This window comes from Felis catus, chromosome C1, assembly GCF_018350175.1.
Source record: "Felis catus isolate Fca126 chromosome C1, F.catus_Fca126_mat1.0, whole genome shotgun sequence".
NCBI classification, from domain to species: domain Eukaryota; kingdom Metazoa; phylum Chordata; class Mammalia; order Carnivora; family Felidae; genus Felis; species Felis catus.
Genome location: NC_058375.1, coordinates 200,445,023 through 200,470,542, shown reverse-complemented (window position 1 = coordinate 200,470,542; position 25,520 = coordinate 200,445,023). Strand labels below are relative to the sequence as shown.

General features: G+C 42.6%; 1 protein-coding gene, 1 long non-coding RNA gene and 1 other non-coding gene across 7 annotated transcripts in view; 1 reads left to right on the top strand and 2 right to left on the bottom strand.

Moving 5' to 3' along the window:
- The window catches only part of XRCC5 (X-ray repair cross complementing 5), a 90,583-nt gene that overhangs the window by 36,164 nt on the left and 28,899 nt on the right, over positions 1-25,520 (bottom strand). Inside the window, exons 11-16 of the mRNA XM_006935540.5 lie at positions 23,357-23,494; positions 22,224-22,314; positions 19,754-19,887; positions 13,655-13,851; positions 5,036-5,129; positions 3,276-3,345 (exon numbers count right to left, since the gene is read on the bottom strand). Of these exons, the coding sequence (XP_006935602.1) occupies positions 3,276-3,345; positions 5,036-5,129; positions 13,655-13,851; positions 19,754-19,887; positions 22,224-22,314; positions 23,357-23,494 (724 nt within the window). The remainder of the gene's footprint in view (positions 1-3,275; positions 3,346-5,035; positions 5,130-13,654; positions 13,852-19,753; positions 19,888-22,223; positions 22,315-23,356; positions 23,495-25,520) is intronic.
- On the top strand, positions 408-23,363 carry LOC109502849. Of its 5 annotated transcripts, none has more exons than XR_002744924.2 (4): positions 408-3,428; positions 6,165-7,657; positions 18,589-18,739; positions 19,569-19,750. It is a non-coding gene; the product is annotated as an uncharacterized LOC109502849 (long non-coding RNA). The 5 variants fall into 5 exon arrangements; XR_006583528.1 differs by lacking the exon at positions 408-3,428 and adding an exon at positions 9,563-9,674 and having other exon boundaries at positions 4,429-7,657; XR_002744925.2 differs by lacking the exon at positions 408-3,428 and having other exon boundaries at positions 4,442-6,319; positions 6,666-7,657.
- On the bottom strand, positions 18,586-18,747 carry LOC111562193. Its single transcript, XR_002745234.2, has one exon. It is a non-coding gene; the product is annotated as a U1 spliceosomal RNA (small nuclear RNA).

Genomic DNA, 25,520 nt, shown 5'->3' with positions numbered 1-25,520 from the left:
TTGTAAAACTGTAGTGACAGAATGGTGGGGTGGGGTGGGGTGGAGAAGGAAAGGAACCAGAAAAAGAAGGGCACCTGAGAATCAAAGACAGCTTACAGAAGTATCAGCAGCCTGAAAGAACACATTCCCGGGGTTCAGTGTCATCTCTATGCCAATAAGCTTAGAACAAGAAATATCCCTCACACGGAAAGCCAGAAGATATGAAAATGTGTAGATGCCTACTGCAGACTGTTGGTGTCAAAGTGACAGGGTCACAATACTCACGCTGACCACACTATTAGGCCAGATGGAAAGAAATACCCACATTTTAGTTTAATAGATGAACAGGTCAAGTTCTAAGGGTGAAACAACCTTACCATTTATTACTGATCATGTTTTTGGCAACTGAATTTAAAAAGCAAATCTACTGGAGGAAAGAGAAGAGCTTCTCTCTCCCTGACCCTTGGCACAGATCCTTGGGAGGGACGGAGGAGGTCAATACCAGAAAGGTAGCTTCAAGTCTGGAGGATGACTTTCGGCTTCAAGGGAAGTGAGTCTTCACTCACAAAGGGGCTTAGTAGAGATGTGGAACAAAGGTAGACCATGTAGAACAAAGGTAGGAAAAGTAATGAACAAACAAAATGTCTGGAGAGTGAAGCAAGGACAGAAGGACAAAAGGGAAGTCAGGTTAGGACCACAAAACAGAACCGGTGCTGACAAGTGTGCAGTCCCATTTTCCCAGAGCTCTGCAGAAAGTCTGCCTTTGTGAGGTCACTGCAGAGCTCTCACTGACTGAGTCCTAGCCAGAGGAACAGAGGGACCCCACCATCACACCAGCAGCTCACCAGGACTCAGTCACATTCAACATAAAAGGAGCAAAGGTTTAAAATACATGACCTTATTATGTCTGAACAACAACAAAAATGCGTAGGAAAGGAGGGCATTAGCAATCAGGACAAAGTCAGCTAAGTAGACAAATCCAGTATTTGAAAACGATAGGGATTCGAATCCCTGACTGCTCTGGAGGGAAGTTCATCTCTTCTAGTTTTATAGTTTTCAATCTGTAAAGTGGGGAGAATGATACCTATTGTAACTTGTATGTCATCTAGAGGTCACTTGCCCTTGTTATTTTCACAAGACTGCTTCGAATCCCCAATCGCATGGCCTGCGAAACATGGTTTTCCCGATACGCGAGCAAATTCTTAGGAATTTACTCTCTCCTGACCTCTTCAGGCTCTGGTCTCTAATGCCCTGAGGTCCTTTCTCTGCTCTACCTGAAGTAAGTCCAGACCAAACTCCTGCCTCTTCACCAGCTTCCCCAAATAGAACACTCAAACCAAGGATTCCTGAGTTTTACCAACACCGAATATGTGCAGTCGTGAGCTGGGAACACAACGTAGAATGCTGTGTCCTTATATAAATACCCATTCCACTTCCTCTCTTTCACTTTCGGATCATCCCCTCTTGTCCTGAACTACTAACAGTTTTTCTACTTCTATGATGTTTGTAGCTTCCCTCTCCTCTGAAGCCTGACTGGCCAACCACCAAAGCCTGGGGACAGAGACTCAGCCTCTACCCTAAGCAGTTATCAAGATATTTTTCCCAATTAAAAAAATTATTTTTCTTAGAAAATTCTGGCACCAGCTGTCAAAGCTCTACCATCTTCTCCGTTTGCTCACATGACTGCAAGATTGCTATGAGGGTAAATGAGACAAATAATATAATAGCTCAGCATATGCTATTATATATAGAATATGCTAGCACAATGACTTGAACACAGCAGACACTAGTGGCTGCCTTTACGATTGTGATGATGCCAGATTTAGTCCCTGAAGAGACCACGCCTATACCAGCCAGAAAGACCAGTCACTTCTAAAGGGAGGTCCTTTGACTTTGGCCAAGGTAACTGACAACCTATAATCAAAAGCTAAGAAGGCCTCCATCTTTCTGCAAAAACATAATCATGATAGACGATGGCTGACTTGTCACTGCATTCTTCCAAACACAGTCACAACAGCCAAGCAGCCAAGCAGAACACAGCACTGGTAAGACGTGAATGCTTCCTTTGATCGTCCCCTGTATGAAGGAGAGAAATCCCAAAAGTAGAAGTTTCCACCAAGCCTTCCACAAAGCTGCCACTTTAACTTTAATTTCCTTCTTCTATTTAGATGTAGTTCTGCTTTGTATTAAACTCAAAAGCGAATTTTCTCCTATATAGCGGTTCTTAACAGGGCAAAAAGCTCTTTCCCCATCTCAAAACAAGACATACATAGGTTATCATGACCACGAAGCTCCTCTTCCTCCGGAAATTCTCTTGAGCTGGCCTTCTGATGTTCCTGCCAACAAGACGTGGTCTAGTAGGCTGCACGCTCTGGGGCTCAGCTGGTTACGAATGCTTTTGGGCAGGAACACAGCACATCCAGGCAGCTTGCTAGGATCCTCAGACCCTTAAGAAGTAACCTACACCTATGCTAGGCACTGCAGATGATTAAACTAGACTGTATAAAGTTTTCTAACATTTAGGAGTCATTTTGCCCCTAAAAGGCCAAGAAGTAGGAAAAGAGGTTCTGTGCACACATTAGCGTAAACACGCAGAAACGCAGCTCACAGACAGGTCTGCCTCTGAAAGGCAACGATGAATACAATGCTGTTGTAGACACAAACCAGCAGGGTTACAACTGCCAGCTGCTACTCCTTAAAGGGTTAATGAACAAGAACCTGACCACCACCAAGTGAATGAATGTTGGTCCCGGACCCTCCGTCCATCCCAGGAAACTTTTAATATTAGTCCCAGCCTAAATGGAATTCTAGGTTACAATTCATCAAAAGAAGACTGTGAGGATGTAGGTGATTTCAGAAAGATCAAATCTAGGGGCAGTAGCAAGGTGACCTGGGACTTCTATAAAGAAGCTCAAACCCTTAGGCTTCGAATAAGAACTATGGGTCACTGAAAATAGGAAGATATGACAACACTGTTTTATTCCAAGCTCACTCACAAGACCCCAAAGAACTTCAATGAAGTGGAACCATAAGCTCTAAGGCTCTGGCCAACAGTTTTCTTAACAGAAAGACCTACAAGTTAGTTCTTTTCCTGCTGGGGCAGACCTGTGTTGCTTCAGTGCTCAGAATGTTGCTTTGGTGAGCTCCCCAGTAACGGAGAGTCACAAAGGTCCACCAGGAAAGAAAGTTGCCACATAGAAAGGATACCAACAAAGGACTACACTTCCCAATCCAGAGTATAAAGCCATTACCCTGATTATCTCTCTTAAACGCATAACCAGTGGCATATCACTCACCTTCCTCAAAGCTGGCTTTCTTCTGCCTCACTAGAACACGGAAGTTCTCAGCAGGATTCACACTTCCGACCTAGAATACAGGCACAGACAATAAACCTGAAGATCGCTTCTGTTTCTGGCAGCACCCCAGGCAACACAAGATGGCTTAATGTGGTAAGTGTGCTTTTATAAAATAAACCCAAAGACAAAGACAAGGCCCTTTCTATTCATTTCTAGTTCCAGGCTTCTGTGAAAAGCAAGCAGATTCCTGTGGCCAAAGAGCCGCTGTCTGTACTTGTACTCACCTCTCTTGAAGCAAGATGACTTCTTTCCAGAGAGGTCGGCAGGATTACAACCCAAGTCACCAGCCAACTCAGCTAGAAGCTTTATTTGACACAGTGCTGGTACGTCCAGACACCCAGCCAATTAGGAAGGGGAGGATTCTGCAGTGCGGGGTCAGTTCAGAATAGATTTGCCCCGCTGCAGATGACATGAGAAACAGCAGCCGGTTGCTCGGTTTGCTGACTCCTTGGCACTGAAGTTTTGGTAGAACATACAAACATGCCCAAGCTGAACATGTCCCCCCAAAGTAAAAGCAGATGTTGTGTAAAGATTTACTACAGTGCTATGTGGGGAAGTCTCAAAGATGAAACGCTCTGCCACACTACATGGCACTTCCTGATCACATGTGGGTCTTTAACCTTCCACTGCCAACTTTAATAGGCCCGATGTTTCACTCAGTTCACAGGGGAGAAGACAACAGGGTTCTATTATGGTTGGTAAACTTTGGTACAAAATGTACCGAAGTTTCCAGTTTGCTCTGGGCTAGCAGTCAGAAAAGCTCTCAGAACAAATAAGGTCATGATTTTTTCCCTTTACTATAAAACACTGAAATAAAATCCAAGTAATTTCAGATGTTTAGTTTTTCTGAGAGCATTTCTTTTTGAGGTTGGAAAAAGGCATGCCCTAATGCTATCTATCCTGCCTAGTGTATTTGACTAGTGAGGGACAACTTTTAAGAAACACTGATTATAGGGGTGCCTGGGTAGCTCAGTCGGTTAAGCGTCTGACTTCGGCTTAGGTCATGATCTTGTGGTTTGTGGGTTCCAGCCCCACATCAGGCCCTGTGCTGACAGCTCAGAGCCTGGAGCCTGCTTCGGGTTCTGTGTCTCCCTCTCTCTCTGCCCGTCCCCCACTCATGCTCTGTCTCTCTCTCTCCTCTCGCTCTCAAAAATAAACATTAAAAAAATTAAAAAAAAAAAAAGAATCACTGATGAAAAATAATGTCACAACATAATGTATCCAAGTTCCAAAATCTTCCATTAAAAAAAGGTCTCAGTGTCAAAGGATACTTGGTTCGGGAAGTCTTAAGCTTATAAGACCTGTTCTGAAGTTGTACATTAGAAAAGAAATAGAGGAGTTACGCTCTTAAATTTTACGTATTTGGAGCCTAAGACCCATACCGTCAATCTCCACTTATCCTATCATTTTAACTAAACAGAAAGCTGCAAAATAAAGCCAACCAAAATAGCTCCACAAAAAGGGCTACCACTTAAGCTGTTCCATGTGCTACATATTATACGGTGCTCTAAGTACTATATGTCTTATAGAGAATTCTACAGGAAACTCCCTGACAATAAAGGAAGCAGTGTGGGAAGGGCGTGTATGGTTCATATACCAAAAGGACCAGAGAAAGTGATTTATTAAAGGACTAACAAAAACTGATGCGATCTGCCCCAAGTCCCAACCTTCCCAAAAGGCCCTGGAAAAGTTCTGCTTACTCTGGTGACACTGCCTTCAGCCAGGCTGGAGACGCTAAAGCATGCTTCCCCTTCCTGAGTCTTCAGTTTTTTAGAGGCGGGTCCCTCTTCATGGCTGGAAAAGAAATAAATGGGTTTTGTCACCCCCCCCCAAAAACAGAATAAACAACAGGAAACCCAGACTTGGCTGACGTGTAAAGTATACATTTCTTTTTCACGTGTCAAAATTGAACAGCCGCACTTATTCCCTCTTTAAAGAAGAGCCTGCCTCCTTCTCGCGGCCCCAGGACTCCTGCCGGCCTGGCGGGAGCAGAGCAGCCCTGGCTGTGCCTCACGGCGCCACAGAAGTCATAATCCGCAGCCGCGTCATGCGGCCCCCAAGGATGAACCGCAAGCACAGGGAGAGGCAATGCAGCGTTTCACGAAGAGACCCGTTTGCCCTTCAGAAAGTATTTGCTTGTTTCTGTCCCAGAATCGATATCTATTAGCTTTCCATGGACACAGATGACCTTTGGGTCTACTATCCCATCTTCTCCATCATGGATGTGAGAGCTTTGTAAGCTTCTACTCACAGCTGTCAAAACTTACTAGACAATCCCTAATTAAATATGTAAGACCTTATTCTTAGAGAAGTCTTAAACTTAAAAAACCACTTTCAAAAAAAGCCTTTTAATTTGTTCTTTTATAAACCTAATTCTGTTTTGGGCAATATGCTAACAGTCTACCAGCATCTGTGTGGTAAGGGAAAGAGGATTCCAAGGATTTATATCAAACATCTTGTCTCAAGTAACCGGCTGGCTTCAACAGCCTCCCTTAAAGTCAAGAGGAGGACAAATTAATTGCAAAGGAGAAGAAATCAAATTCAAAGACTCTGCCCATAATCTCCCATAAGCTGATGAACCTATAGAGATATGAAGACTTTCCCCCAGACAAATAATCAATCTAGGCCAAAAGTAGCTGTCAAGAAATGGCTGAAGGAGGAGGGACGTTAGTAACTAAGATCTAGGATTTCTAAGCATGAGGTGTTTTCGTTCAAAAGCCCTAACTGCAGAGAATGAGTCTTGAAGAAGAGGTTATTCTAAAAACAAAGAAAAATGAAGTATGAGCTGGCTTATTCAATAATATTTCAATAATGAGTCTTCTCTTCCAGTGGGATAAAAGGACCGAAGCAATCGTTACAGCCTCACAAACATGAACTGAAACTTTTTATTACTTGACATCTTTCCCATTGGCCACTTGCCTTTTTCCCTTTGAGAAGTAAAGAAAAGAAGACAAAAGGATGGGGGCGAGGAAACATTAAAAGGGGTGAGTCATCCAGAGTTCTTTCCACCACGTAGAATAAGAAATAAACACAAAACCTTGATGGCAAAAATGGAGGAAAAATGCACAAGCCCAAGGGAGCATGAAATTCCATAAGAATTTGAGTCTGTTAAAGAAAAAGTCACAGCCATTCAGTTCACCTTTGCCAGTTCTTCCCAAGGGACAGAAAACATGGTGCTCCTGGATCCCAGTCTCACTTTTCCCACTGACTAACCCTGGACTCTTACACCTTCTTGAAGGAATTGATTTTGAAGATATATTAATTTTTTTATACATAGAGTTTAAAGTCTAGTAAGTGACTCCTGTCTCTGGTCTTCTGTTTGCTCCTTAGAAAAACACTATGATGAAAAGTACCATGAGCATATCAACTACTCATCTACTGTCTTCCAAAAACACAAATTAACTTAGACCGTGGTGAAAAGAAGTATGAGATATCCAAAGTGCTATGCTAAGTTCTGTGAGAATGCAAGGTTGAATTGCATGAAGAATTTCTTAAACCCTCCAAAATAAGGTTCTAGGGAAGGAAGGACAAAGCGACATATATATCAATCCTCCAGGACTGGGCAGGTAAAGGCAATAAACAGAAAGTAGTAAAAATTTGAATACGGTTAATATTCTCAAGATTGAACCATTTAATAGCATTATTAGGAATTTTACAAATATTAAACTAATCATGTCTCTCGGTGGTGGGAAAGGGCAAAGACTCTCATCCCAAAATTACCTATGAAGAAGCCGAGCTCTGGAGGACAGAAATTATCTATGCAAGACTCCAGCAGACATACAAATGTCAACAGCTACTGCATGTGGATATCGGAACCATGGATAATTTATTGTACTTTCTCATTTTCTTACTGTCTTTTGTAAATCTGTATACATTTTTAAACTCATTTTTTTGGTCAAACATTTACCTAATACTATGTGCTGGCCGCTAAGCTCTATCGTAAATGTACAAAAATTAATATGTAATCAACACTTTAGGAAATTCAGCCAAATATAAAAGATAGATATGTAAACAGGCAATTAACAAACTACTGTGGCAAGCAGCATATCCTCTGAGAGAATAGCCAGTTGCTGTCCTGGGCTGAGGCAGGAGGGGCAGGCTGGGAAGTAGTGAGATAGGAGGCCGGGAAATACAGTAGTCCCCCCTTATCCATGGTTTTGCTTTACAGTTTCAGTTACTCGCCATCAACTGTGGTTTGAAAGCAGATGACTTATGGTGAGAAGGTCAACAGTAGCCTAATACTATGTCACTATACCTACATCCTTCACCTCACTTCATCTCATCACATAGGCATTTTATCACCTCACATCATCACTACAAAGGTGAGTACAGTGTAACAAGACATTTTGAGAAAGAGGAGAGAGACCACATTCACAGAACTTTTATTACAGTATACTGCTCTAATTGTTCTAGCTGATTATTAGTTATTGTTGTTAATCTCTTACAGATATATGTGTGTACAGGAAAAGAAACATAGTATGTATAGTGTTCAGTACTATCCATGGTTTCAGGCACCTGCTGGGGGTCTTGAAACGTCCCCCCCGTGGGTAAAGTGGGACTACTGTACCTAAATCATAGACACAGACACTGTGAGGAAAGAAAGAAAGGGGTTCTCTAGGGAGCTGGATTATGGATAGTTGCTTCTTTTCTGTCAGCTTATCTAGCTTTTCTCACTTGTGTAACAGAGTTTGATCTTAAGCTGATGCTAATGGAAAGCCACTAAAGCAAGTTTTTACTCAGGGGTCCAAGGATAGTGACAAGCATTTGTGAACTACCTGAAATTACATGCAAAATTTAGTTTGTTAGGGCATTTTCCTGAAGAGAGGGTTCATAGTTTTTACCAGATTACGAAGTGGGTCCATCACACACACACATACATACACACACACACACACACACACACACACACACACACACAAAGATTAAGGAACACTGCATTAAAGAATTTTAAGCAAAGAAGGAATGTGATCAGATTTGTTTTTTTGAAAATCACTCAGATAGCAAATGCAGAATGGATTGGAAACAGGTAAGACTTGAATGAGGGAAATCAGTCAAGGGGTCATCTCAGAAAGCAGGCTAAACTGAGGCCTACAGAAGAGCAGTGGCAATTTGAGATGCTAATAAGAGCTAACTTTTTTTTGTTTTAACTTTTGCCACTTGCCGGTCACTATGCTAAGCATATTTAAAATACCTCAGGGGCGCCTGGGTGGCACAGTCGGTTAATTGTCTGACTCTTGATCTCAGCTCAGGTCACGATCTCACAGTTTACGATTCTGAGCCCCATATTAGGCTCTGTGCTGATGGCGTGGAGCCTGCTTGGAATTCGGTCTCTCCTTCTCTCTGCCCCTCCCCACCTTGTGCGTGTGCACGCATGCTCTCTCCCTCTCTCTCTCAAACTTAAAAAAATTTTTTTTTAATTAAAAAAAAAAGCCTCAGTTAAATTTCACAATGACACTATGAATTAGCTATTATTATTGACCTTTTACAAATGAACAAACCAAGGTTCAAAAGGGCCTGACCTTGTCTAGAAGCACACATTAGTTAAGGGGGTCCACAATTAATTCTGTACTCCCAGCCCTTCTCCTATACAGCCTCCTGAAAGGTGGGTATTTGTTACTGCCACTCAATACTGAGCAGCTTGCCAATTTTAACCACCACTGAAAGGAAATACTTCGATTTTGATCCATCTCTACCTGACTGCAAAATCAATGCTATCAGCCACTATACTAACCTGAGGCGAAAGGAGGAGATTTGAGGTAAATCTAACATAACTTGGTAAACCAATCAGACATGCAAAGTAAAGGAAAGGTTTGACTCCCTGGAAATTAGGTGTCAGTCACCGAAACAGAGAAGAACAGCATGAACAGGGCTTTGAAGGCAGCACGGGAGGAGATGGAAGATGATGAAGTCATTTCTGGACACACTGAACTTGAGGGATCTATAGACACCTCAGAGGTCCAGAAAACAGGATGGAAACATATTAGAGTGGGCAGATATTTGGTACTTCTTGAAGACATGTGCATAAAATAATAAAAGGTCTTAGGACACGCACTGCTAAGGCGATAAGGCATAATGATTGAGAAGGCAAGCTCTGGAGTCAGGCTGTGTGCATGGAAATCCTTTCTCCAACACCTAACCCGCTGTGGTCTTGGGCAAGTGTCTTATCTTCTCTAAGCCTCGGTGTCCTCGGCTTTAAGAGGAGGTTAACAGAAGAATCTACTCCACAGGACGGTCAAGACAGCCGACACGGGTAACGCATGTGGAGCACTCAGCACGTACCCATGTCCGATACATGTCAGCTCTTTCTGAGGAGTCCTTCGGAACAGAACAACATTTAAGGTGGGTGGGGGGAAGAAAGCAGACCCCAGAGGAATCTGAGATGAAGCTGCAAAGGCTTAGAAAGGAAAATCTGGAGACGTGGAAGTTTTTAAACCTTCCCGAAGGTTTCAGGGAAGTGGTGGTAGCTGGGAAAAGCAGCAGTGTGGACTATTGTTCCAATAAGCCTAGCTCACGGAAGGAAAGAAGATGGAAACAGGTAGCAGTCTGAGGGAGAAAGCTGAGGGGATGACTGTATTTTGTTTTAGAGAAAAGAAATACGATGTTAACATGTGAGGACAAAGGAGCTGGTATGGAGGGAGAAGATAAAAATACAGAATGAGGGAATAAATTATTAGTGGATGAAGGTACCAGATGAGACAGAAGGTGGCATCTCAGGACACAGGCAAAAGTCTGACTTCGGACAGGATGATGTACCCCATTCCACTGAGACAGGAAAGAGGAAGTGAAGGCAGATGCAAAACAGGTATATGGGAGATGGGCCAGAAAACTGAGGCTTCCCACCTACCGGGCCTCGATCTTCCCCATGACACCATTATCACCATCTTCATCACTGCCGTAGTTGCCACAGATGTGCCCAGGACATGATGAGCAGTTTGTAAATCGGTTCCGCACAAACACTGTACGCTTACTATGTGTTAGGCACTGTGTTGGGGTCTAGACACACAACTGCCAACGGCATGTCTTACTCAATGAACCCGCGTGACAACTCCATGAGAGCTATTCCTAGTATCCCTGGTCACCTACCAGGAAACTGGAGTTGAGGGCTGATAAGCAAGTTGGGCCTAAGGTCACACTGCAGAGTGAGGGGACCAACTCACATGTCTGACTCTAGAGTCTAAACCAGTAACCAGGTGCGGCTGGTCGTGGAGGTAGGTGGGGAGGAGTCTTAGCAGACTTGAATAGAAAAGTTTAGACTATTGAGCATAGAGACAAAAAGGCATCAGGGGCACATACGAGTTTAGTTGCACAAACAGGATTAGACCTCCAATGTCCTAATTCTCACGTTTAAGTTCCCTGTCCAAGAGATGACATTTTCACTTCAGGGGTATGCAGCAACATTAAGGGAAACAATGCTGTAGACGATAAGGGCACGAATACATTTTTGGACTGCAATGTCACAAGGTGCTCTTATCTTCTTCAAATGAAGAAATCACTCCTGATATTCGGGATTCAACAGGTCCAGCGTGAATACCAGATCTTCTCAAACAGTCCATATTTTAATGGATAATGATGCTGTTATTGCTTTGGGTTCTGACTACTGCCTTCAAACTGCTTCAATATCTGTGATTTCACTGTTATAATATCTCTTGAGATGAGGCTGTTTTTAGATGGAGAAATTCTCCTAAAGGTGAGATTATTTAACCAAAATCAGATCAAGAGTGACATAGCTGGAATAAAAACTGATGATTTCCAGTTCAAAACTCTTGTTTTGGCCTCTGACACTTCCTGAACAGATATTTGCCCCTCACCTCTATGACGGAAATATGTACCTGGGACATGGAGATGCTGAAAATACACAAAAACATAGCCAGTTGTTAGCAATTTTTCCCCCTTTGGGAGACCGCCTCTAAAGCTGATTGAAGCCTTGTCATTAAAATTGAGGGGTTTTAAGATCCCTGCAGAAGGGAGTCATTCCTCTTAAATACAAGAGTTCCCACCTACGGGCCTCAATAAATATTTGTTCAATGCGCCATTTCTGCAGCTCTTAAAAACCCGTAAGACTTCCGAGAAGAAAGGGTAGAGAATAGGAATATGAGTAGGTGTGTGTGACTGAGATAATTCCCGGGCTGGTTACTCGGCTATGTCGCAAACCACTGTGGGAGCAAAGAACAAGAAGCCCGTACACTCGGGCTTCCTGAAAGAGTGAGCATGAGGAGCGGGGATGAAGGTGTAATCACCGCAGGGATCAAAATCACAGAACAACAGTCTTTTGGGCCTATGTGGTGTGTTTTTTAACCAGCTAATTTACATTTTAATCAACGGGAGGAGGGAAAAAACGGCCCATTTCTTTCCCACAACACCAGAAGGTAATCAAGATCATGAACTGGAGCTTTAATACAGAGAGAGAACAGCCACATGACTGCACTGAGGCTACGGCAAGGCTGTCAAGGGAAGAAAAGGACTCAGAATTGTATTGAGCTGTTCTTAAATCCTAACCCAGAGGGATACAGGTGGATGAGGAAAGCAGAGGGAAAGTGGATTTTTAGTGAGTCTTTCTATGCAGAAGAAGGCATGACAGACTACAAAAACCATAAAACTCTCCAGCATGTGTTAGGAATGCATATGGTACACTATACCAATCCCATGATTCTTTTTTTTTTTTTTTTTCCAATTCTGGCAAAGCTTGGGGTATTAACCTCTAAAAGGTCACAGTACACGCAAAGCTTTCCATTCAACTTGGAAGACAATTCACTAAATTAACAATTTATAGAACCCTGTGAAGGTTTCTGAAAATTATTCCATACTTCTCCAATGGGGTATTTACAAACAATATGCTTTACTTTGTCAATATACAGCTGTGGGAAGGAAATTAAAGGAAAAAAAAATTAAGGTCTAAAACTGAATCTTAGAAGGCACTGTAAAGAAATGAATAGATCATTTTGATTTGGGGAGAAAAGTCACCAATAACCAAAGCCACACCTGGTAAAATCAATGTTATCCACCCAAATGATTCCAGATAATCAAGAACAACTTTTTACGGTTTTTGTTTTGCTTTGAATGGAAACTGATACAGATTCTGAACAGAATCTGATGAGGGAGAAAACATACTAGCTACCTGAAAGCTTGATCATAGGAAAAGCATTCTGCAGTCCTTAAACTATAAATCCCTTCCTATTGGTGTAACCAAGTACATCCCTGATAGAGAAGCTAAAGAAGAGCCAGGTTTTCATCCTCCCTCCCACTTTTCCTCCAAAAATCTCACTGCTATTCTCTGATACCAACCTCTGACTGAAAAACTTATGACCTTCACCCTGCCCTCTCATCCCCAGCACTCTACTTGAAAAACAGTAGAAGTGCCACTCTGGAAAATAGTGTGGAGGTTCCTCAAAAATTTTTAAATAGATCTACCCTATGACCCAGCAATAGCACTGCTAGGAATTTACCCAAGGGATACAGGAGTGCTGATGCAGAGGGGCACTTGTACCCCAATGTTTATAGCAGCACTTTCAACAATAGCCAAATTATGGAAAGAGCCTAAATGTCCATCAACTGATGAATGGATAGAGAAGTTGTGGTTTATATACACAATGGAGTACTACGTGGCAATGAGAAAGAATGAAATATGGCCCTTTGTAGCAACATGGATGGAACTGGAGAGTGTTATGCTAAGTGAAATAAGCCATACAGAGAAAGACAGATACCATATGTTTTCACTCTTATGTGGATTCTGAGAAACTTAACAGAAGACCATGGGGGAGGGGAAGGGGGGAAAAAAAAAGAGAGGGAGGGAGCCAAACCATAAGAGACTCTTAAAAACTGAGAATAAACTGAGGGTTGATGGGGGGGTGGGAGGGCAGGGAGGGTGGGTGATGGGCACTGAGGAGGGCACCTCTTGGGATGAGCACTGGGTGTTATATGGAAGCCAATTTGACAATAAATTTCATTAAAAAAAAATAATGTTAGATCCCTAAAAAAAAAAAAAAAAAACAAAGAAAAACAGTAAAAGTTAGTCTTGGATGTTCAAAAACTGTTTAGCCTTCCCATTAAACATAAACCACCAAGAATGTAGGCCGATCAAAACATCAACAACCCAGGAGGTAGCTCTAAATTCCAGGTGAACAGTAGAGATAAAATCTATCTACAATGGAGACAGAGGAGAAACCAGTATTTTCAATGCAAGGGTCAAACATCAAAAGGTTTCTTCCTTCCACCTTTGTGGTTCCATAAACCCATATGCAACCCTCAATTCCAGAGCTCCTCTAAGACTACCACCAGTCTTAAGTACTCCAAAGTCCAGTGCAACTGCATCGAGTACTTACTTGTCTGGGAAAATGTTCTGAGCAGGCACTTGATCCTTTTTCTTGGTGGCTTCAGTCAGAGGGAAAACGGTCTTTATTTTAGAGAGAGGAATCTGACATTTAGCTGTCACCTCAGCAGGGGGATCCAGCATATTCAAAATATGCTGCTGAATTGGGGGCAGAGGCTCTTGGGGATGTAAAGCTCTGTGCGCCAGACACTGTGGAAAAGGCAGAAGGGTTTTAAAACACAGATGCAGACACCATACACAATTTCTTTATACTTTTCTGGTCAGAGATCCTCGATCTTTGGTTTGGGAGGGCTACAGGATTCCTACCACATGTAAAAGAGAACAAAGAGGGTGGCCTCGGAACCACCTTGGTTTGCAGGACACCAGCAGTGTCTACAACCGGATCTCAGCCGAGCGGCACCATGAGCGGGAGGCCTCCTAGAACAGAGGCTCATCTTATAAACAGAGGCTGCTGCTTCCACCACCTGAACAATATGTGGGGTTCTCTAAAACACATTAATTCCCAGGGCCTCGAATCCTTTTACCTCCCTTCAGAAGACTGCTTTCCCCCTTGCATAATCTTAGAAAACGACGTGTGGTAGATGAAACGGGGCTAAAACAGAGCCACTATGCTCGGTGAGTCCCAGGAAGAAATCTGCGAGAGAGATGAGAATGCTGGTCTGTCCCACACCTCCCCAGAGTGCTCAGTTTGGGCTCCTCTCCACCGGTCTACCCACTTCTGTCCATCTCCTCTCCCAGCACTCTCGTCCGGGGACCATCCCCCCCTCGCGTGGGCCACCAGTCACCTTCTACCTGGTCTCCCCAAATCTACTTTCAGTATTCTGTGCAGCCAATGCCCTTACTGTGACCCTAAGAAGTCACGCACACCACGGCTCCTGCACGCCTCCCTCATCTGCCACCTTCCTCCTGGCTCGTCACAACCCAGCTACACTGGGCCCTGCCTGTTTCCCTCAGGTGCCAGGCTCATGCTAGCCTTTGGGTCCTGAGTTTATCGCTCTCTCTGCCTCACCGGCCTTCCCCTAGATCTCAACAGAGTTGAGCCTTTTTTTAATCCTTCTGTTCTTTGCCCAACTATGATCTCCTCAGAGAGGCCTACCTGGACACTGTGAAGGAACCCCTCCATGCCCAGCCTGCCACCCAGCTATTTTCTATCATTACCCCTGTTTTACAGTTTTCATAGCATGTCAGTAACTAAAATGATCAATTTTGTAGTTTACTTACGATTTAACCTTCCCTCTTAAAAGAAGAGATCTTGTTTGTCTTGTTTAAGTGCTGAATTCCAGGTACTAAAAGCCGTGCCTGGCACACAATAAGCACCTAATAGGTATTGGCCGAAGGACTAAAGTACTCCTTCCTGAGACTCCACCTGTTAACACAAGTGTCGGGAAGCAGCACCAAGAGCGGGGCCAGGGTCCAGGCCAGGTTCTGTGCGGCGCACATGAGTGGAAATCCGGACAGCAGGCCTCCTCCGTTCGGTCACCCGTACCGCTTTCAGTGTGCTCAGCCTGCCTGTAGTGGTGCTGGTGTCTGCCCAGAAAAGTGAATACTCCGAAAAGGAGTACAGGAAGGTGAGCAAAATGCAACTATCACAGACCTCTCCTTTCCTTTTGCTAGAGAATCATCCCAAAGTTAGGCTGGAGAACACGAGTCCTACTATTCCCACCTTTAAACGATTTGCACACTGGTAATTTTAAAGAAAAAAATCCAGGGAGCTGAAAAGTTCTTACAATTCAAAACACTGTTTCATATCACAAGGTATAGGATTTATAGCACCTCATGAACTGTTTTCCTCCCCTGTAGGAAACGTTAGGCTGGAAGTCTCCATTCTAAAAAGACCAAACAAACAAAAACAAAAAGCTGAAACTCAGATAGTAAATATCACCTGAGTTGATGGCTTCTAGAACTCTGATGTGCTGCTCTGTCATCTCATCTCAACACAGTGACCACACTCGTCCTTCTCCACAGTATATTAATCCGTCTCAGAGTCTGTTTTCCTCTTTCCTAATCACTCCACTTTCCCCTGAGCACCAGCAACATTAGCTCATTTAATGTGAAGCAAAAGGGGAAACTGAAGTGACTCCAAACCCTGTGAATCTACCCCCAACCTTCTTGTGCACAGTTCTTAATTCACAGTGCTCTCCCTTAGGTCATTAAATTATCTGCAAAGCTTAGAAAGCCCTCAGGACGTAAGCTGTAACCCAACACGCAACACAGCAGACGACCTTTCACTTACTCTGGAAGACTCGCTGATACTCACTCAACATCTCTGAGACAACAACTAGAACAAATGGACAAATATCCTACACAACCTCCCCACAGAAAAACACTCCAGTAGGAACTCTAGACAGTTCTTTCAAACAGTGTCATCACCCGCAAGTCGGTAATAATCTACAGGAGATGTGCTAAAGCATCAACCACTCCTACTTTTTCAAAGGTCGTACTTTAGATAAAACTAAGTGGGATACTTATCAAATTCATTCACTCAAAAAAATCTCAATTCATTAAAAAAACTGAGGTAATGAGAAAGTAATGCAATACTTTTTACTAGCAGAGAAGCTGACATTACACTCTTAAACCTATTAATTTGTCTTTTAAGCAACTGTTATTCCTTGATGTGATTTTTGTAATTTGAAAAAAACTAGAAAAAAACCCTGCAGGCCACATGATTAGCTCATAAGTTACGAGCATGTTGATGTTATGAGCATGTTGATTTTAACAACCCTGCATCAATGGTTTAAAAGCCAGTTGTAACTCTACACAAAAAGTGTATCTTTCAGCATTTCTTTTTTTAAAAAATGCTTATTTATTTATTTTGAGAGAGAGACAGAGAGAGCATGTACAAGCAGGAGAGGGGCAGAGAGAGAGGGAGAGAGACTGAAAATGCCAAGCAGGCTCCATGCTGTCAGCGCAGAGGTAGAACCTGACACGGGGCTCGAGCTCACAAACTGTGAGATCATGACCGGAGCTAAAATCAAGGTCAGATGCTCAACTGACTGAGCTACCTAGGCACCCCTTCAGCATTTCTTTATAAAATTAGAATTGAATTAACCTCATCAACAAACTGATGGGTAACCTCTCCTTCCTTCTGCCCCCTACTCCCAGCTGAGTCACTCTCAGCTATGAATGTTTCATTTATAAAGGAGGTTTAGGAAGTCTTCCTGGGTCCCCCATCCTACTTAGCTTGCTGTATCCTCTCTCCTTCCCTCCATCAGTAGAGCTTTCTCCTGCTCCCACCCCACTATTCCACCGCCGCTGGGCCCTCAATGTCAGCAGAGACTTCATGCAGACACTAAAGGCCCTTCGCCATGCTCGCTCACCATCACTCACCAGTGAGCAGCATGAAACCTGCTTTTTCTTTCTGGACACACGGATCACTCCCTGTGCCTTCCAAGGCACCAGCTTCTCCTAGTTCTTTCTACTTCTCTCTTTTTTTTTTTTTTTTTTTTTTTTTTGGAGAAGGGGAGAATAAGAACGGTTCATTTGTCTTTTAACAACCCTTCTTCTTCTGGCTGTTCCTAATTATTCACTCACACGTTGGTATGCAGGACTTTGTTTTCTTTTCTTCTCACGCAATGCTTTCCCTAGGTGATCTTGTTCACTTCTATCACCCAAGTGGGGAGGACTCCCAAACCCATATACTTAGTCCTGACTTCTCTCCTGGGGCTCTGCATCCCTATTTCCAACTTCCCACTGGGTGTGTGTACTGGGATAGCCAACCGACAGCTCAAATTTAACACCTGCAAAAACACATGAACTACCTTTTCAGTCTGTTCATTCTATATTCCCCATCACAATTAACAGTGATGCCATCCCTCAGGCACCCAAGCTAGGATCCTGTTATCTTTAATTCCTATTCCTCAACTACACCCAGCCCCTCCAGTCCTGTCTCCTCTGCCTTTACATTTGCCCTCTCCGCTTTCCCCGTCACTGCTTGAACTCAGGCCTTCATGGCGGCCACTGCAGGTTTCCCAACTGGTCTCTGCTGCACCTCCATGTCACCACCAGAGAGCTATTTTCTAAAAATCTGTCACCCACCTGCGGACAAAATCCTGTGGTGATGTCCCACTGCCTACAGGGCAACATGCAAGCGACTGGCTCTTCACGACCTGCCTGCTACTGAGCTGTCCTGCCCTCTTTTCCATCGTGTCCCCATACAGCCTCTTCTCCAGCCAAATGGAACGATCTGGAGACTCCCAAATCCAGCACCCTTCTTCCTGTTTCCATGCTTCTGCACATGCTACTTCTTTTGCCTGGTGTGTCCTCTTCACATTTCCTCAGTGAAGCCTTAAGTCACCCACGTGCAAGAATCTCTCTTTTCCCCATATGGTTTTGTGCCCAGCACTGTTGTACCTATTGGTTTTATGTCTCTACTCCTCTGGGCGGGGGTGGGGGGGGCGGCTTTAAGCAGTGAGCTTATTGTATTTTTAGCTCACGGCACAATGTTAGTACTTAATAAATACGTGTTAAAAAAAAGTAAATTCAATTTATAAATGCCATAGCAATAGTATTTCTTTATACAGACAAACCATATTAGAAACTCTACCCCACAAAAGAAAAAAAGGTTGGTAAACTGTGAAAATCAAAGCTGCCAGTGTTTGCAGCTTTCAAAGGTAACAATACCTGTGCTTATGGCTTGTTATCTGTTCATCAACCCAATAAACATTTACTGAAGGCAGATGGAATACACCCTAGATAAATCTGCCAAGTATTAGAAGTTTCTATTTCCCACCACGGTGATCAAATGTTTTTGCAAGCTTTCCACACCAACTGGTCTGCTCCTCCCTTCCCTGCAAATGACAGAGGGCTTCGGGTCTTGAAGTCCACTTGTCAAAAACATGAAAGAAGTTTACACAAGTAACATGTACTTGACTGAGTCAGCGCTTTACATGTTAAGCTTTATACTCTCTCATTTTTTTTTTAAACCAGGGGAAAGTGCTAACACAGTCCCCTACTACCACAAGTTACGCAGTTGAGTTTCCCACATTTGGGGAAATCACAGGGGTCAGCACACCAAAGTGCAATAGATAAACCTCACCCTGGGAAAACCACCTTCGCAATCAGGTATCTCTCCTGCCAGGTAAGTTTTTAAGCTTTATATTCTAATTTTGAAGAAAAGATTTGTTTTCACTACTTAAGGAATTACAAGCATCAAAAAAACAGGCAGTTCCTTTTGAGTAGAAGATCCCTCAAAATTACATAAGGCCCCGATATGCACTTGAGTCAGTCACTTTGAGAAAGGAGTCAAAAGGGACAAGGAGTTGTCTCTCCCTCACCTCCCCACGTGTCTACCTGCCCCTGCCCCTGCCCCTGCAAGAGCAGGTCCTCCACTCCTCAGTGAGGAAGGCCTCGCCTGAAAAAGCTGCTTGTGATGTTTGTCAGCTCTGGGGGGTTCAGAGAGGGCTCTGTCCTACTGCCAGCAACTTCATCCGGGACTGGAACATTCCTTCAGTCCATCCACTCCCTATCTCAGCACAAGTCAGCCCCGCCTATCAGCCTTCCCAGCTGCCCTTAATCCAGTTGCCACCTTCCAATTCCTTTGGTCCAAGATGCAGAAATACCTATTTTACGTGTTTTTTTTTGGTGTTTTAGTCACTCTTTAATAATTTAACACTAACCCTCTTTATCCGACCTCTATGCTACCTTTAATTATGAAATTTTTGATAAATGTGGTACTGGAACACTTCTCTAATGTTATTATAAGGTCACAAAAAACTCTCCTACTATTTGCATATAAAAAACAAAGAAAAGTCTCATTCACATAAAATAGAGGAGAAAAGCCTAGAAAAGGCATGAAGAAGAATCTGCTCTTTATTAAAAAACTAGCCTTAAAAAAACCCAACAAACTAGCCTTCCTAAAAAAAAAGAATTTTTCAAGTATCTTAACTTTACTTCTTTCTCTCCAACAGCTCAAAGTATTTTTATGTTTTTCAGTAGAAGAGGAAGGTATTACTCTTTCATTAAATAAAGCAACTGAAGCCCTCAGAGGACAAAAATGCTTGTGGCCAATTACACTCTTTTCACCCACTCATTTAAAAAATTTTTCACTCATTAAAAAAAAAAAAAAAAGACTGGTTCATCTTCCCTCTCTTACCTGATACAACCTCTGATGTTGAGGGTTTGGGATTTTGGTGGTTGGAAACAAGTCTTCAATGGTGTCTTCCTTTTCATCTTTCTTTACCAAGCTCATGGAGTCAATCAAAGCATCAACAGCACTCAACTGAGCCTCTAAAACAAGGATAAACAGAGCAGTGCCAAGGAAAAATGATTACGTCCACTGTTCTACACTAAAACAAAATGCTTTCCATTCACAGATACAGAAATACTGGCAAGTTACACAGTCCAGGCCTGGCCAAAATAGTCTCTAGTCATGCAAGTCATTTAACTAAACTGAGTCTTGGTTTTCTCGTTTGTAAAAAGAGCTATTTAGAGTAGCTGGTCTCTTAGGTCCTATCTAGCTATACCATTTGGTCAACTTTCACAGTGTAATACCATATCGAAAGCAAAAGTTTGTTCCAAAGGAAGCACCACAGCCATACAAAACCCATCTTCCATACGGTGACTCAAAATATTCAGTATTCAATGAGTTAGTATGTTCAAAAAATTAGTAATTATCTGAAGGAGAAAAACATGGAAAAGAAAATACCTTTGGTGAGAAGGCATAAGCTTTACCAGGATTTCCTAGAACTTGTATCAGACTGACTTGATAGGAAGACAGAAAAACCCAAAGGGAAGACACTGGCAGACCAGAGGGAGTAGACTCCTTCTCAATCTCCACAAGTCAGAATGAGCTCTCTCCTCTCCCAAACCATATGGCCTGTATGCACACCTGTGCACACGTCTTACCCCACTCTATCCAAACTGTAAGACCCTTGAGAGCAGAAACATGACAACTTCATTACCTCCCTCCCAATACCTAACAGAAAGCAACTGCTCTTAAATAAAAATCTACCGACTCAACAAAAATGGCACAGTCCAGAGCAAGGCGGATTGAAGGCAACACTCTCCAAAACGCTTCCACCTAAACTACCGTGTGTAACTTCCATTCTGCTGATTCACACAGCAGCTCAACTGTTAAAAGCTGAAGTGCTATTTTTGGACCATTCACAGCCAGTCGGCAAAAGGCGGAAGAGAATAAGCAGCTCCTAAAAAGCCTACTAGGCTTCTATTCTTCACCTTCTCAAGTATCCCTTTTACTACAAAAAGAAAGAGCTTATAGATATTTATCATGATACGTTTCTATCCCAGTTTCAGACTTTCCAGGGGGAGCTTTCAGACCTTACCACCTGGCACCACCTTAAGCTGACTACTGCAGGGTCCACTGGCAATAGGGAGGAGGTTGCACCTGTGGTGGGAACGTTCCGTGGCTGTTACTTGCTACTTCAAGCTACTATCAAGACCTCTACATAATTGGAATTGCATACCTCTACATAAGCATCTACTTGGGACACGTGCCAAACAGGTTTAATGATCCATTTTGCAATGGAGAAAATGCAAATAATAATACACAAACACAAAGGAAATAAAGCAAGGCAGAAAGATACTGAATATTTTAGATCCTGAGTAAATGGTTTATATGTCTATATGATAATTTTTCAACAAAGCTCTCTTTTTTAAATGTCTATGCATTTAACATTTGAAATTATCAAGATGTAGAGAAATGATACTGTAAACACAGTGCAGGCTTCTATACATTCAAGTCCATGCCTGGCTCCGCCATGATGCACAGGGACTCATTTGTAGAAGGTAAAGACACAGTGCTAGGCCCCCTTTGGTTCGTGGCTTTTCTACTGCACACAGATCGTAACAGATCTAACCAAAAAAACAGAAAGAACCCACTTCTGAGACTCATCTCACAACCCCCTAATCCTACAATGACACACAGATTTAAACTTTCAAACTAAAACATCTACTCATTTTTTTTGTGTTCTTTTTGGTATATTCATCACATTTGGCCCACTATGATGTCTTATGCTGCTGCCTTAAACAGTGAGCTCTCTCAAAGACAGTATCTGTGAGCATCATTCTGTGTGGCACCCTGACATTTGTAGCCAGGTGCTTAATAAAGTCCTTTTCTCATCAAGCCCAAAGTTAACTCCTAGAAACAAGGAACAAGGAGACTGGAACTGTTACTGTAAACTACAAAGAAAAGGCAAAGAGAAAAGTTAATCTCCAGCACTGTTACTTTACAGTTCAAAGACAGTTACATTGTATTTCATGTGGGACACTGAAGTCACAGCTTTGACACTATACATCAGTTCACTTCAGCAGAGGGCGAACTGGTTCACAACCAGAGAATGTACATCCATTTCCCACAAGTTGCTCCCTAGATACAAACTCTAAGTCAGAAATGGGAAACCAGACAGTGTTTGGAGAGTCCAGGGCAAACCTACCCCTACTTTCATCATGCCCCACTTTCATCGTCACTGCGTACGAGTGTGACTGGAATCCAAGCAATTCCACTCTGTGAAATCCCCTGGTCCCAACCATGACTGCAGACAGGTGATTTCCCAAGAACAGTCTGTGTTTAGAGGCAATCAATGAGCAAATGGAAATAAACTCACCTGTGGGAGTGCATTTCTTACTATTTTTCAAGGATGAAAACATATATTGTCGCAAGTCTTCCATAAAAGGCAGCTGCACGTACATTAAACACTAATGAGAAAGAAAGGAAGTAAAAGCAGAAACAACCAAATTAATGGAAAAAATATAAAGCTGGTCTCAAACACCATGAAGGTGGCACAACTGAAGTATTTCAAAAGTCAGACAACTCAAGTCTGGTACATGGTAAGTAAAGTGTTTTGATTTGTTATCAGTTGCACACAACTGTAAATTAACAGCACAAAGAATATCGAACATAAGAGAAATACTTAAAAGAAAGACTATCAAAGAATATCTGCAAAATGCACGACCAATACAACAAATCAGAAGGGTGTGGTGTCTAGAAGGTTGAGCGTGAACTCATGACTTTTGCCTTCTCTTTTCCAGTTTCTCTTTTCTACCACAGAAAAGTTCTCTGAGAAACAGTATGTGACAAAGAATCTGGGCCTATATTTTGAACAGGAGAACCCTAAATAAACGGAATTTTTCTCTTCCAATTATTATTTAAATTCTAGTTGGTTAACATACAGGGCAATACTGGTTTTGGGAGTAGAATTCAGCAATCCATCACTTATCATACAACAACCACATCACAACAAGTGCCCTCCTTAGTACAGACCCTCCCTTCCCCACCTCCCTCTGTCAAGCCTGTTTGTTCTCTAAGAGTCTGAACTGAGTTTTTCAAGGATCACAACAAAATCATATCCTCGACCTTTATTCATAGTCTTCATTTGTAAAAATGAGGGTACTCTCTCTCCCCATTAGGTTCTGAAAAATCAAGAAGGGTAAGAATCGAGAGGTCACTGGATTGGGCAAGCAGAAGGTTTATTGTTAACTTTCATCGATTTGATTTAATCATAAGTTCCTTACCTACTTTCACAATTTGTTTTTTTCACTGCAACTGAGGTGTGGTTCACACACCAACAGCATCAGCATTACTTGGGAATTTGTGAGAAACGCACAGTCTCAAGCACCTCCCCAGACCTACACTATCAGATCACCAAGTAATTCCCATGCACAGTAATAGCTGAGAAGCACTGTTTGGAATAAAGGAACTGAGGGAAAATAATTAACTTGAAAGACCTGTGGGTTGTACCTCATAGGCATCCTTGATATAAGGAAAAGCCATGCCAACTTGAGGATTAGTTCTTCCAGCATAAGCATATCGAACCACAGCCACCATGTCTAATTCATCCAAAGCATGAATCAGGGAGGAAAGTGCCACTGCTGCTGCCTAGGGAGAAAGACACTGCGTTAACCAAGCCAACGTGTGTGTACTTTCCCAGCAGAACTCAATCCAGCTGACCCTTGAACATGTGGGCAGGAATGCACGAGTCCACTTATATGCTGACTTTTTTTTTAATGTTTATTTTTGAGACAGAGAGAGAGAGAGACATAGCACAAGCAGAGGAGGGGCAGAGAGAGAGGGAGACACAGAATCAGAAGCAGGCTCCAGGCTCTGAGCTGTTACCACAGAACTCTACGTGGGGTTTGAACCCACGAAGTGTGAGATCATGACCTGAGATGAAGTCGAACGTTCAACTGACTGAGCCACCCAGGGGTCCCTGCACAGATTTTTATAGCATAGTACTGTAAATGCATTTTCTTTTCCTTATGATTTTCCTAATAACATTTTCTTTTCCCTAGCTCACTTCACTGTAATACACCATATAATACACATAGCATATAAAGTACATATTAACTGCTGTTATTGATAAGACTTTCGGTAGACAGTAGGCTATTAGTAGTTAAGTTTTCAGGGAGTCAAAAGTTACACTGGATTTTTGACTGCATGGGGTACCAGCACCCTAACTCTCCACTCCTCTCCAGTGTCCAAAGTTCAACTGTACTTGGAAGATTGCTATCCACTTAAGAAAAAGAAATTCCTGGGGCGTCTGGGTGGCTCAGTAGGTTGAGCGTCCAACTTTGGCTCAGGTCATGATCTTGCGGTTTGTAACTTTGAGCCCCGCGTCGGGCTCTGTACTAAGAGCTCAGAGCCTGGAGCCTGCTTTGGATTCTGTGTCTCCTTCTCTCTCTCTCTGCCCCTCCCCCATTCATGTTCCATCTCTCTCTGTCAAAAAAAAATAAATAAACATAAAAAAAAAAGAGGGGTGCCTGGGTGGCTCAGTCAGTTAAGCATCTGACTTCAGCTCAGGTCATGATCTCGTGGTCCATAAGTTTGAGCCCCGCGTCAGGCTCTGGGCTGACAGCTCAGAGCCTGGAGCCTGCTTCAGATTCTGTCTCTCCCTCTCTCTCTGCCCCTCCCTCGCTCATGCTCTGTCTCTCTCTGTCAAAGATAAATACACATTAAAAAAAATTTAAAAAAAAAAGTCCTTTTGTCTTTAAATTACACATTGTTTCCACCATGCTTACAACCTATATTATTAGCTGGCAGATAGCACACCTTTATTAGCAATGTTACTAAAAATGAAATTATTTGTTGGCAGTTACAGATTATCCAATTCAGCAAACTTCTGAGCTCTAACGCTGTAACATTTTTATTTAGAATTTGAGTTTTGATTAAGTTTTGTGCTTATAAAAATTTACTCTGGGACCCTATAGCTGATAACTAGATCAAACATATAGACTGAACAGAAAACATACAGAGTATTTTTAGTGTTTCTAAAGCCTGAGTAGGAATTACTATTATTATAATTTGGAACTGATAATATGATAGAAAACGTTAACCTCTTTTTTCTGCATCTTCTTCATGCCAGAAATTAAAAAGGTTCTGTTAACTCTTCTCAGTTGTTACCAGAATGAACATATTTAAAACAGTGGTCCTAGAACACCATTTGTGCCTGGCTCACATTGCTTTTGAGTCTCTTCAATATATATTGATCATGTATTGATTTATCCTTAATTTTTTTTCATAGTTTGGTCAGATAAATTCAGATGTATATAATGGAATACCTTTTCTTGACTGAACTACGCTATGATGTCCACAGGAATATGCAGTAAAGAAAAATAAAGAACTATACTAGGTCTAAAAAAAAAAAGACTGTTATCCACTTTATTCCTATTTCAGATTTTTTAAGTTAATATTTTTTTTTCAAGAGAGAGCAAGAGAGCGGGAAAGGGGGAAAGGAAGAGGAAGGGGGAGGGGAGAGAGGGAGGAAGGGGGGGAGGGGGAGGGAAAGAGGGAGGAAGGGGGGGGGGAGAGAGAGAGAGAGAGCACAAGCCAATTTCAAGCAGGCTCAAGTAGGCTCCATGCCCAGCACAACCCTGGGATCATGACCTGAGACGAAATCAAGAGTCCG